The following is a 14,420-nucleotide window of genomic DNA, read 5'->3' as shown; positions in this document are numbered from 1 at the left end:
TCATTATATTTCCATGATTCCTACAGTTCACCCAATTGTTTTGCTCTAAATCGCAAGTCAAATTGCAATTCCAATATTTGGTTAAAAATAAGGCCTCGATTTTTTGTTTGTTGCCCATATCCTGCAACGCTATGTGGCAGTGTGGAAATGATCTCAAATGAGTGTAGGAAATGCAGAAATTGAAAAGTATAAAACAATCAGAATGCCCCGTTTGAAAACACTTAGAATGTACTGAATGTGTTGCCACCCTAGGCTCATGCACTATGTATAAAGCAAATTTAGCAAAACATAAAATACCAGCATAACGTCAAATCAAAAAATATAGTAACATGATATTTTGGCAGTATCGCCCAGCCCTACTTCAGCTGTGGTATTTCTTGGTACAAGGACACTCAATACATGATACAGCACATAATTACTCCATTTGACAGCAGCAACACAAGTCCCCACAATGCATGACAAATGTACAGAATACACAAATAGGACCCACACAAAATGAATGCACTCTATTGTGGTGAGTCATCTTCTAGGAGCTGACTGATACATCCCACATTCCTGATTGTGTTATTGCCTCCATTAGTTACTTTCGAGGCTGTTGGAACCTGCTACTGTGAATTTGTGCGCGATAATGTTTTTTTTCCCGTGTTACTGGAACTGGGGAAATTCATTCTTGTGTTGTTACAGTGGATGGGCAGGGAATAGCTTCTCAAATTGATAATGGGTAAGAAGGAGAGAAGGAATGGGTTTCTCTGCTGCTATTGCATATTCTACTAGACATTGGAAATTGGGGGGGGGACCTTTCTCTATGTAATATTAGTCTTAAGTGGGAACAAATTTAGCCTGACTCATTGAACCCTTATCTGATGAGAAAGGGCTTTTGTTAGCTGACTCATGGCCAGTGGAATGTCACAAGGCGTCTTGGAACTAGGAACTGACCTCAGGTCATCTCATCAGCAGCCAAGTTCTGGTTCACGTCTGCTCTTGATAACTGATCAGCTCCCCCTTCACTCCCAACATAACCAGCAGAATTACAAAACATTAAACAGGTCTTGGGTCAGTTGTTAAATGGCACGATGTCACTGTATACATTACATGACCAAAAGGATGTGGACACCTGCTCGTTGTTACATCTCCGTTCAAAATCATGGTCATTAATATGGAGTTGGTCCCCCCTTCTATAATAGCCTCCACTCTTCTGGGAAGGCTTTCCACTAAATGTTGGAACATTGCTGCGGGGACCTGCTTCTATTCAGCCACAATAGCATTATTGAGGTCAGGCACTGATGTTGGATGATTGGGCCTGGCTCGCAGTTGGTGTTCCAATTCATCCCTAAGGTGTTCGATGGGGTTGAGGTCAGGGCTCTGTGCAGACCAGTCAAGGTCTTCCACACCGATCTCGACCAACGATTTCTGTATGGACCTCGCTTTGTGCACGGGGGCATTGTCATGCTGGAGGAAATGACCTTCCACAAAGTTGAAAGCACAGAATCGTCTAGAATGTCATTGTATGCTGTAGCGTTAAGATTTCCCTTCACTGGAACTAAGGGGCCTACCCAGAACCATGAAAAACCCAGACCATTATTCCTCCTCCACCTAACTTTACATTTGCCACTATGCATTGGGGCAGGTAGTGCTCCCCTGCCATCCGCCAAATCCGCCAAACGATTTGTCCGTCAGACTGCCAGATAGTGAAGTGTGATTCATCACTCCAGAGAATGCGTTTCCACTGCTCCAGAGTCCAATGGCGGTGAGCTTTACGCTACTCCAGCCGACGCTTGGCATTGCGCATGTTGATCTTAGGCTTGTGTGCGGCTGCTCGGCCATGGAAACGCATTTCATGAAGCTCCCGACGAACAGTTCTTGTGCTGACGTTGCTTCCAGAATCAGTTTGGAACTCGATAGTGAGTGTTGTAACCGAGGACAGACGATATTTACGCGCTTCAGCACTCGGCGGTCCCATTCTGTGAGCTTGTGTGGCCTACCACTTCGTGGTTGAGCCATTGTTGCACCTTAACGTTTCCACTTCACAATAACAGCACTTACAGTTGACCGTGGCAGCTCTAGCAGGGCAGAAATTTGATGAACTGATTTGTTGGAAAGGTGGCATCCTATGACGGTGCCACGTTGAAAGTCACTGAGCTCTTCAGTAAGGCCATTCTACTGTCAGTGTTTGTCTATGGAGATTGCATGGCTGTATGCTCAATTTTATACACCTGTCAGCAACAGGTGTGGCTGAAATAGCCGAATCCGCTAATTTGAAGGGGTGTCCACATACTTTTGTGTATATATAGTGTATGTCGAGGGCTCCCCTATCTGTGGCTGACCTGGGATCAGGCATTTGTCTTGGGGAGTGTTCCCCTGTCAGCGCTCCAGGAGTGACATCACCCTGCTTGCTATTCAGTGACTCAGCACTTGTCGGCCGGCCCAGCGTGGGCTGTGGAGAGGAGGAGGCCGTTGACTGGTCCTGACCCTCGACCAAACCCCACTCCTCTGGAGGGAAGCCCTGGTTCACAGGCACACGCGTGGATACACACTCAGATGCACACGAGATGCGCGCACACACAGATGATCAAATGTCAGTCTGGACTGCAATGGTGACTGCAATACATTCTATACACACACACACACACACACACACACACACACACACACACACACACACACACACACAACATGGCTGAGTATCCACCATCTATATTTGCATCTGCTGACATTCCGTCTATCTGATGCTGAACACAGTTCAGTCACATTGTCTGAGGAACCTTGCGGACCCGTAATCATTCTCATTTGCGTCAGACTTTATGACTGGTGTTGCCTAGAGCAACCTGATGTACTCTTCTTTCATCTCCCCTATTTAAAGCAACCACAGAGATTCACTGCCAGCTTAATGGATGATTAAATGAATCATTAGGCTGTGTTTGAATGAATCTGTGACCCCTGAGGCGTTTTAAAGATTCTGCAGAGACCCCAATGTTTAACAGGATGCGCTTCTCATTAAGGTGTTGTGTGATAATTGAATGCTAACTGGTTAGTGCTGTTGACTGGGTATAGGCCTAGAGCTTGTCAGCTGTGGTGCCATTTCAATGTAGCGTTGCAGGGGGGATGTGATGCTATGGGGTCAAGTCAATTCCACTTTCTAAGCTTTTAATTGGACCTGTTATTGCTAATTTTTTATTTTACCAGAAATATGAAATTTAGCCCTCAAACTGTCACGAGCCAACAGTAAGAGCCAAGAAAAGCCAGTCGGGCAGGTTTTTTCCCTACGTGTGTGATGAAGTGAGTGTTCACTCGGCTCTCTTCGGGGTATAGAGGAGGTGTTCCGCTCAGCAGCCATTCGAGCCCAGGCACGAAAAGCAGTGAGCTCATGCCTCAGCACCGCAGCTTGACTGAAATTATACACTTTTGTTTTTGTGAGTGAGTGGGTTGCACACAGCTGGAGACCCAACAGCTCCTTGGGCAGGAGGAGAGCATGGAGCTCCTGGGTGGTGTTAATTTGGGTTCACCGTAGCAAAACACTGACAAAAACACGGAGGGACTACCTGAAGTCGTCCAGCACGAAACGCTTCATTTTCCGTAGCAATTTTCTTCTGTTTTGTGCCTAATGAACAGACCCCGACTTTAACTGCTCTCATAACTGTGGCGAAACACTATGAGCGACATCGGGGGCATTGAGCAAAAAGGGCTTCTCAGTCATACCATAAACAGGCATGTCGTATTTGCATGTACAGTACCGTCACATGTAGTTTTCAGCAAGTTCAATCTTGTTTTACTACGGAGACTGCCACGGCGGGTTCCCCTAACTTCTGTACAGTTCGAAACAAATCCCAATGCTTTAAGGCATTTTGTCACTTCCTCATATTAGGGGTGGGCAACTCCAGTCGTTGGGGGCCGGAGTGGTGTCACTTTTTTCCCCCATCCTTAGAAAACGCAGCTGATTAAACTAATTGATTTCATGATTAGTTGATTATTGTTTGTTAGCTGGGGCAAAAGTGACACCAATCAGGCCCATCACCTGAAAGTATAAAAACAAGAATTCATCTCCAATAGTTTTCATACCAACAGGCCTTCTGTTTTTACACAAATTGAAATCCCTAGCTTGAAAGCGACTGTTTTTCTGGAAGCTGTGCAGCGCAATGTTCCCTATATTTTCCCCCACGTGGGTCCAGCTCCCTAGCAATTAGAGTTCCAGCCAATGAGCTTCACCCCCTCACCATTTGAGTGACAGCTATTAAGATTCACACACAGCAGAGCGAGAGAGAGAGAGCAATGATGTGGTGCACATACAGTACCTGCGCATAGTGTCATGACTGACCACGAGTTTCTAAATAGGTCCGATTCAGTTTTGCAATTAATAACTTAAATCAGACCCCCTCTCACCTGTAGAGGGGGAAGGAAAGAACTAGTGGGGATTAACAACTCATGTCTTGTTGTAAATCAAGGGAGAAGATCCAGGCCTGCGCTCTCCAAATTCACCAAAGGAATGTGCTATGTCTCAACAGACCTTTTTCCCGCTGAAACTCTTAACACGTTTAAAAGCAAATACTGGAACAATATTTCTAACATAGAACGTGGGGAATGGTCAGAGGCGATCTATAGAACACTAATGTAATTTTGTTTATTTTGTGACGTCATGAAAAAAAAAATGAAGTAAATACTGTAACTTGGAAAGTATACCCACTGCATATATTTTACGATGCGTTGTGCATGTAAAATAAAACATTATGAAAGTGTTTTTGTTAAGAGAGGGATGTGATTTGAGAAGTTATAAGAGATAGTTGTTTTCCATGACTTTGCACAGTGAGTAATCACCGCCCCTGAGTGTGATCAGGGAGCGTGCCAGCCTGCCGGAACGCCACTCTCGAGCAAACTGTATAAATGATGGGTTAAGAAAAAAGCACATTGGACCAGAAAAGCGTGAAGCTGCAGCTGCGCGTTTAAAATGGTTTGAACTTTAAATCGCAACACGAGGTGGAGACTATAAACTCACCTCCCGTACAATCACTGGTACGGCTGATTAGCTGTCTTAAGTAAGTTATCTTCTAAATCGAATTTTAGTAGGACCATCCTGTTACTCTGCTCAAACCATCGTATTACGCTACTCTCATCAACCCATTGGGGAAACATCGATACGGCTGTCTAGCCTATCTTCAAAGAAGCATCTTCAAGAGTGACTGGAAGGAAAATCAACTCTGTTCAGGAATACACGACAAGTCACTGGATACCGGACAACTACGAGGAAGGACAACAGTAGAAGAGTTGTTAGAACCATTTCAGACAATCGGATCCTTACAAACATGCCTCAAAAAGGCCCAACCCCCTTTCCAAGGCTGCCCCGGTCACCGAGAGATCCCTGGCAAACAAAGGCATTTCACGTAAATACATTCATGATTTCTTGCTCAAAGCGGGCGGTGGTTTGTGTGCAAAGTATATGGTTATTGTAGGTGAAAGTAGTTTCTGAATGTGGCAATGTTAAGTGTCTCTGTCCCTCTCTCTCCCTCTCCATCTCTTCTTTAACAAGCATCCATGCTGTTGTCATTCCGCTAGGGACCTGTTTTCAGCATATTACGTCTCCAGTCAATAATCGGTGCAGTGTGTATGTTTATCCTGTGTACCCATTTAATTAGCTCGTAAATAAATAATTTAACTAATTTGTGTAGTACTGAATCATAAGTAAGGCTCAGGTTTTTGCAGATGCAAGGTTATGACGGTTCAGAATGATGATATGATACGAGGTGTGATTAATAAGTTGACAGTTTATAGATGTGATAGGTAAAGACCTTTTTTAGAGTTTAATTCGGGAGATGGTAACTCTTTAAAGAACGCTCTCATGGTGCCCCAGATCCTAATGAGTTAATTGTTACATGATTAATTTAATAGGGTAACAACTAAACATAGTTAATTAGATAAATAACAGTCTTGAGATTAATGTTAAAGTCAAGTCACGCCATTTTCGGGGACCACTTTTGGCTCGTTACCACTATTTTCAGAATTACTGGCTAAAAGGAGTGATCACCGATATGGCATTTTTGGCCGATACCGATATCCAATATTTTCCTTGCCAAAAAACCTGATACCGATAACTGATATTTAAAAATGTTGTGGCCTTTTAAGCATTCTAGTACAGTTAAATAGTTAACACACACACAGACGCAGCGGTCTAAGGCACTGCTTCTCAGTGCAAGAGGCGTCACTACAGTCCCTGGTTCGAATCCAGGCTGTATCACATCCAGCCGTGATTGGGAGTCCCATTGGGCAGTGCACAATTGGCCCAGCGTCGTCCGGGTTTGGCCGGGGTAGGCCATCATTGTAAATGAGAATTTGTTCTTAACAGACTTGCCTAGTTAAATAAAGGTTACACACCACACTGACCAAAAAGTTATTTTGTTGGCATTTAAGTATGTCCCCATTACCAGTAAAACATAATCAAAACCTATTTCTTTCACTTACTTGCTGTGCTGTTTTGTTGTTCATTTGTTCTGTCGTTTCATTCTCAACCATGATTTCTATGGAACGCCGTTTGGGTCTTTGCCACTATTTGACGTGTCAAATAAGCTTGTTGACCAATCAGGACCTGAATATGACTGCACATCACATAATAAATTAATGCGTTAAAAAAAAAAACGGCGTTATTACGCGTTGATTACACTATCACTCGTATTTCATATGTCACAACGATTCATCGATATGTATGCTGGTAAGTGGTCTCGCGCACCTACAGTGCTGGTCATAAAATAAAGCTAGATAGCTCATGGATGCAATCAATGTTCTTCCCCAAAAACATAGCAAAACGACATCATCCGTTTCAGTAGCTATCGTTAGCTAGCTAACTATATATCTCGGTGTCATCTAAAATAACCCTAATTTATAAGACAGTTCTTATTTGATTAATGGTGGTCGGACCATCTATGACCCGGGTTAGGTCGAGCATCACTAGTCAGATGAAGCTAGCTGGCTACTTATAACATTGGCTTTGGGCAACAGGGTTAAGTAGCTGGCTAGCTATTTATTTTCATGAACTGAAGTTCAATTTCAATAGGGGAACAACAAGTGGCTACCTAGCTAATACTTACTCACAAGGATTCCTAAATCATTGCTAAGAATAATGAAAATGACTGTAGTTTCTACTGGTCATTGTTTTCAGGCTGGTTGTATTGGTGCTAGCTAGGGACCAAGCTAAAGCTAGCTAGCTACCCCAGAAGTTGCGGTCGAACAAATAATGCTTTATTACCAACGCGGTATTGTAAACACATCGTTTGTGGACGGTGTTTGCTTGTTTGCAGACTTTTTTGTACCGCTTTGACAGTGCTACTGATAGTAGTGGTGGCACGTGGCTTGCACGTGCAAATTCAGAACACACAACATTCTCATAGAACTGTGTTATTTGACATGTCAAATTAAAAGCTTATTTAACATGTCAAATAGTGTTATTTGACGTGTATCTTTTTTGACACGCAAAGACCCAAACGGCGTTCCATAGTATGTTGTGAAGCTAATAGCAGTGACTATTACTGTGTAACTCTGGTAGGGCAACATCTGAACGATAGCGCACTTGGTAACGTTAGTGTGTACCGGTGCTCGACCAGTCGCGAAAGCCAACCACACCCACGGTTGATTGTCAAGGGCAATGAATTCCATTATCTGAAAGTTTCTTATTCTTTCAAATGACTGCTCAACTTGTTGACTGCTTGATCCACACTGCAGACATTGTGGGCTAGGTTAGGAATGCTGTGTTGCACGTGTAGCGCAACATTTTACGTGGCGTCATTACTTCATGTAACTACGTTATATAGGTATGCACGTCAGCTTTGACATTGGTTTTTCACATCGGCATTAAACGAGACACCGGGCCGATACCGATGTTGGCATTTTTAGCTAATATCGTCTAACTCCGATATGTTCACCGATATGTCGTGCATCCCTTGCTAAAAGTATACAAAAGTATCAGAGAATCACTTTTTAAAGTTTTAATAGCCCAGCTTCATATCTTCCCTTCTGATCTTCTACCTTGTTTTTAGAGTGCCCTTTGACCCCGGACACCCCTGCCAGTGAGATAAGGATGTGCACCAGCAGCAGCCGCCTGGCCGCCCTGAAGAAGCAGAACGACATTGAGCTAAAGGTCAAGCAGGGGGCGGAGAACATGATCCAGATGTACTCCAATGGCTCCTCCAAGGTACGACCTCTAACCTTTTGACTTTCACAAAGTCATTTTCAGTAGTGAACTCAGGGGACATGTTCATTATGGCTCTCAATTTTAAAAAAAAATTATGAGTGTGTCTTATTGGTCAAGTGCAGCTAGTCCCTCCCTGCAGTCTCTTGTTCACTTGACCATTCTTGTAAATAATCAGGTAGGGTTTTTCCAAAGCTTAAGAGACCACAAAAGCCATTATTCAAAATGTTGAGCTCAGTTGCCACCATTGTAAATATGCAGGAATGCAAACTCGTCACTTTTCAGCGATGTTAGCCATTTTGATCCCAAAATAGGCCATTGTGTAGGTCTGTAAACAGAAAAACTTTGGGGTGTGGAGGTCTGACGAAGAGTGTATCTCCCATTGAGCTATAAAAGAGAGGCGCGAACAGATTGTTTCCCTGTGTAATCACTACTTCCTCTCTTGAAATGAATGACTGAGCACAGAATGCATCCCAACACGTCCTACAAATATAATATCAGAGTTCAGAGTGTAATGCCAGATACAGTGCCTTTTATAATGTATTCACACCCCTTGACTTTTTCCACATTTTGTTATGTTACAAAGTGGGATTTAATTGTCATTTTTTTTGTCAACGATGTACACCAAATATGTCAAAGTGGAAGAAATTATATATTTTTTGTATTAATGGAAAATATAACACTATCTTGATTTAGATAAGTATTCAACCCCCCTGAGTCAATACATGTTAGAATCACCTTTGGCAGCGATTACAGCTGCGAGTCTTCCTGGGTAAGACTCTCAGAACTTTGCACACCTGGATTGTACAATATTTGCTCATTTAGCCTCAAATTGTCAATTTCTGTCAAGTTGATTGTTCATCATTGCTAGACATTTTTTTCAAATCTTGCCATAGATTTTCAAGCCAATTTTAGTCAAAACTGTAACTAGGCCACCCAGGAATGTGTTTTAGGTTATTCTCTTGCTGAAAGGTGAATTAGTCTCCCAGTATCTGTTGGAATGCAGACTGCCTGTGCTTAGCTCTATTTGGTTTCTTTTTAACCTAAAAAATAAAATATCATGATGCAGCCACCAACATTCTTAAAAATATAAAGAGTGGTGCTCAGTGACGTGTTGTGTTTGCTCCAAACATAATGCTTTGTATTCTCTCTGTCTCTCCCTCACATATATTTATTTATGTAGCCAACCCTTATGCTGAGGGAGACTACCTAGTTAGTTACCACCAACCCTGCACAAACCCGTGGCTAACTCTGCTGCTGTACGTTGACTTTCTGGTTGTTCTGCCCTCTCGACCTCATTCACTGCTGCCCAAACCTTTTTTTTGCCACTGTTTCGGAAGTAGTTCAGAATATCCAGACTCTGACTGAGTGACACGCGTTTTGCTGAGTGATGACAGTGACATCTAACCGGTGCTGTAGGATTGGGAAAAGGGGTCAAGGGATGTGAGCGGTCCAGTGCATTGGGAATCTCGACCAGTCACAACAGGCACTACGTCACTCCAGGGGCTTCTTGCAGTGCCTACTGCCTAGCGCAGTATATAGATTTTTTTTTTTTATCATTAAAATGTCAGTATATATTTTTATACTGCAAAGCGCAAGTGTTGTGTGGTTATGGAAACTCATATTAGACCTGGAAGCCCAGGTCCAATGATGCCACTGAATGGCCACCCCCTTTTGTAGGCCCGACGATCAATTTCACCCCAAAACATTGTATAAAAAAATAAGTACTCAGTCCGAGTCTCAACTTACAGTTGAGAGATTTAGAATAGTACAATACACAAGGTGCATTTTTTGAAATTTGGTTGTGCATCAGCAGTTTCTCTGGTTATGCGTCACTGACAGTCACTCAGTTGGCCCATGTCAGTTAAAACATTTTTGATCGCTAAGTTAGGTTAGATAGCTGGCTAGACTATGTCAGAATTACAGGAAATTAGTTATACAATTGCAAAATCCTCTCTCCGCCACATGGAAAAATGTGTAGAATTGCACCAAACTTGCTTTAAAACTGCAACATTTTCTCTATGTCCATGGCAAAATGTGTAGAATTGCAGGAAATTAACTTTAAAACTTTACTTTCAATTAGGGCCCTCAAAAGGGCAGGCTCTGACTGTTTGTGTGAGTATGGATGTGGGTACGCAAGACCCGCGAGCCACTGTGGCCCGTCATGATGATTTGAGATGTTTTTGTTTTGGCCCTCACCCCCATCAAAGTTCCAAATCCCTAAAGTTTAGAATTTTGGCCACCCCAGTGCTGAAATCAGCCATAGCTGACCCTGTGTGAGCTAACCGCTGTATAATAAGGTGTGGAATGTTGGCGACCCCCGGTCAGTGGTCCCCTGCCGGAGCGCTTGTAGAGATTGGCACCATCCTGTGGGAAATAGCAGTGCCTGATGTCAGCCAGGAAATGCCTGTCAGACGGAAGCCTTTCCTGCCCGCTACACCGGCATAGCATGCGCCGCCGCCAGAGGAATTCTGGGTGGAGTTGACTAGTTTACTCCACGGACCAGTGTGTGCATGCTTCGAAGGTCACTGATAACACAATGACATTCTACTTTAATCTGTAGTGAATAACTTTTTCCATCCGCACTGTGAAAAATGTTGCTCCAATTAAGGTCGTGATTTGAAGAGAAATGGGTTACTTTTGTAGATGTGGAATTTAGGTCAGGTGTGTTGTTATTTTTTTCATGTTTTCCCATAAAGCTGTTTGAATCAGATACTATTGAACATCACACTGTACAGTTACCCTATATGCTAGATGTGGACTGTTAGCCTGTATGCTAGATGTGTATACCTATTAGTGATAGTGTGTGTTTAAATTTTTCTAACAGGACCGGAAATTGTTAGCGACTGCTCAACAGATGCTCCAGGACAGCAAAACAAAGATCGAGTTCATCAGGATGCAGATCCTCAAAGGCAGCCAGGCCAGCGAGTTGAGCTTTGACAACAACGACATCATGGGTGAGAGACACACACACACACACACCTGCCTGTGACTCATTGAGTCCGTGGCCTCTCCTGTCCTGTGTAATCCCCTTTGACGCATATGGACACACACACAGTGTGTATTTGAGAACGACTACATTGCAGTCGAACTAGGCAGAATTGCAGATCTACAAATGACCTTCCATCCGAAAGAACTATTCATTATGTGATCAAGATGAGCGATTCTGCTGAAATGGATCGCCGAAAATGTGCTGATAGACTAACAAGGTCCTCTTTCTCCAGCCAAGCCCATCATCAGCCCGTTGGACCTACGGGTGGAGGAGCTGTGTCACCACGCCAGGATAGAGTCAGCCGTGGCCGAGGGTGCCAAGAATGTCATGAAGCTCCTGGGCTCTGGCAAGGTCACAGAGAAGAGGGCACACTCAGAGGTACAAGCCAAAGCCATACTTGAGTAAGAGTGCTGATCTAGGATCCCCCCCCCCCCCGTCTATATAATTATGATCTTAAAGGCTAAACTGATCCTAGGTCAACACTCCTACCCTGACCCCAAGAACAATTAGACCAAAAAAGGTATTCTAAAGCTATTGCTAAACTGTTAGACAACTCACTGCTCAACAAACTTATACCCAAAATGGGAGCAAACACTTTCAAATGGCTGGGATGAACTCAAGGATTAAAAAAACCTTTTCTGTTTGTTAATGTGTTTTTCCTGGATCATGCTCTGTAAAAACAAGTATGGGAGCAAACACATTTTTTTACTGAAAAAAAAGAGTACCTGCACCGTTTCAGAGCTTTCACCCATTTTGTGCCTACTGAAGATTATCCTGTTTTTACCTTTGACCTTGCCGTTCTCCCCAGGCCCAGGCCCGTTTCAACGAGTCCAGTCAGAAGCTGGACCTGCTCAAGTACTCCCTGGAGGAGAGGCTGAGCGAGCTGCCCAAAAACCACCCTCGCAGCAGCAGCATAGTGGAGGAGCTGTCCCTTATGGCCTCGCCCACCCTCAGCCCGCGCTCCAGCATCATCTCCACCCAGAACCAGTACAGTACCGTGGCCAAGCCCGCCGCGCTCACAGGTAACGGGCCGATATCCCACAGCAGTGGTTACCATTTTCAAGCTGTAAACCTCTCTGAATTTAGGGCTGAATGTTAACTTGGGATATGCGTGCTTAATTTGACGATAGTGTTGATCATGTATTAATGTCAATGGAAGATTTGTGCAAAAAACTTGAGTTGTTCACGCGGAGTTCAAGTTCTAGCGTTTTACATACTGGCATCTGGATTTCAGTCTTTAAAAAAGTATGCCGTTACCAATATATCAAGACAGCAGACCTGCCAACCTGCACGCATTTTGCGTACCATGATACGCAATTTGAGGTCAAAGCACGCTGGTACGAAAAACGACCCTAAAATCTGCAAAAATAGGCTTCTAGTTGGCGCTGAGCCAATCAGAGGACTTGACTTGGGCCAGGAGAAAACATCTCTAGCTCTCCACTCCGGACCAACCCCCGTAGTTGTTGTCCTATCAACGATGGTGGATAAATGAAGATAGTTCACTCAGGGTGTTTATTGTTGGAAAAATAATATGTGCCTGTTGTGCCTGTGGCTCTCCCATAGACATTAATGCAATAGCAGCTGGGTCTGGTCAAGTTAGTTTCATTCCTCTTCTATCTCTGGAACTATTTTCCTCCCTTGAGCTGGTTGGCAGCTCTCTACTTCGTCCGTTGATACCACTGATGTGTGAGGAAAAAGGGGGTAGGGAAAGTGGACAACAAACTGTTTGCCAAATACATTTTCCAAAGTTGTATGCGATTGTCAAGCACATAACCACTATTATTTCATAGTTCGCTCCTTAGCTAAGGTGTCATTACAATGAAGGTAGTTAGCTACAGCGATGTTTAGTCAACTAAGCAAGGACACTTTCTTGCCCGCACATCCTTTGATCGCCTCAACTGTAGTAGGCGCAAGCGCCTTGGCGAGCAAGGAAACGCGCGATGGTGAGGAAGTTCAGTGCGCATTGCTGCGTAGATGAAACCAACATGGCAGAGAGAGCTGTTCCACTAATACCATCCTTCACAGAAAGTTATGTTAGGCTGTTTTAAAGATTAGTAGGCCTATGTTAATTAATCCATTCTTAATCTGTCCTCTAGATGTAGTTTGATGTCAACAGTAGGCTGCTAACGATGTGATAGTAGTCAGTTCACCAATGATGACGAGGCATGTTGAATGAATGGCAGCCTAGTAGTCAGACCTAACTTGATGGATGAGGTCAGAGATGGATCTCATATAGGCCTAGTCCAGTTGTTTCATATTCCAAATAGCCTACTGTTAGACGACTACATTGCATCCAGTAATTTTCTCCCCAAACACAATTTCAGCAGCCAGTTTACATTTTCACTAGACTATCCACATAAAGACACCTAGCCATTAGAATAATAATTTCCCTGAAATGTAACCCCCAAAAAATGTGAGTGTCATTGATACCACCTCAATTTAATTTAGGCTCAAACACAAGACTTCTGTGTTGGCTAAATTGTTTGATATAATTTAAGGGTTGACTAACCCCCTCCGGACCTTTCCTTTACCTAACCTTAGGCCTACATCAGCACCACCTTGTTAAAAAATCCTAGGCAGAGCCCTGTTTGTCCATTTAAACGTGTTTCTAGTTAGCTACTGAAAAGCAGCCAATTACCAAGTACCCATAAGTCTATAGTCTACCATTTCTACTGAGGCAGTCTGCTAACATCATTATCGGGTTAAAAAAGGTGTGTTTGCCTATGATTTGAGCAGTGTGGGTGTCGCACGCACGCCGTCATGGGTGCCGCTGCCTCGCTGAAGTGGTACTCATAAAAATGACCATAAATTGGTAGGTCTCGGTCAGTATTTCTATAGTACTGTGTTTTGCCCATCCTCTCCAAATCTCTCGTCTTCCCCAGGCACATTAGACGTCAGACTCATGGGCTGCCAGGACCTGCTTGAGAACGTTCCAGGTCGTTCAAAAGCCGGTTCCGTGCCACTGCCTGGCTGGAGCCCCAGCGAGACCCGCTCCTCCTTCATGAGCCGGGGGAACCGCAACCGAGGCGCCAGTGCACGGAACCTCTCCAAGAGTGAAGATCTCTCTTGTGAGTCTCCGAACACCAGCAGTCTCTCCTACTATCAGCCCTCGATCAATAAGTGACTCAATTTATGTGTTTTTTTATCACCATCTGAAATCCAGGGATTTACAATGTTACAATATTTATACATATACTGAACAAAAAATGCAAAGTGTTGGTCTCATGTTTCATGAGCTGAAATAAAAGCTCTCCTAAATGT

The 14,420-nt window shown here is 43.7% G+C and overlaps 1 protein-coding gene across 2 annotated transcripts in view; it reads left to right on the top strand.

Moving 5' to 3' along the window:
• LOC139550882 (serine/threonine-protein kinase N2-like) overlaps positions 1 to 14,420 on the top strand; it is a 54,764-nt gene that overhangs the window by 26,640 nt on the left and 13,704 nt on the right. For both annotated transcript variants that reach the window (XM_071362118.1, XM_071362116.1), the window contains exons 3-7: positions 8,016 to 8,170; positions 10,995 to 11,124; positions 11,392 to 11,537; positions 11,968 to 12,181; positions 14,042 to 14,227. In XM_071362118.1, the coding sequence (XP_071218219.1) occupies positions 8,016 to 8,170; positions 10,995 to 11,124; positions 11,392 to 11,537; positions 11,968 to 12,181; positions 14,042 to 14,227 (831 nt within the window). The remainder of the gene's footprint in view (positions 1 to 8,015; positions 8,171 to 10,994; positions 11,125 to 11,391; positions 11,538 to 11,967; positions 12,182 to 14,041; positions 14,228 to 14,420) is intronic.

Source organism: Salvelinus alpinus, chromosome 23 (assembly GCF_045679555.1).
Source record: "Salvelinus alpinus chromosome 23, SLU_Salpinus.1, whole genome shotgun sequence".
Lineage (NCBI taxonomy): Eukaryota > Metazoa > Chordata > Actinopteri > Salmoniformes > Salmonidae > Salvelinus > Salvelinus alpinus.
This window is presented reverse-complemented; position numbering and strand designations above follow the sequence as displayed.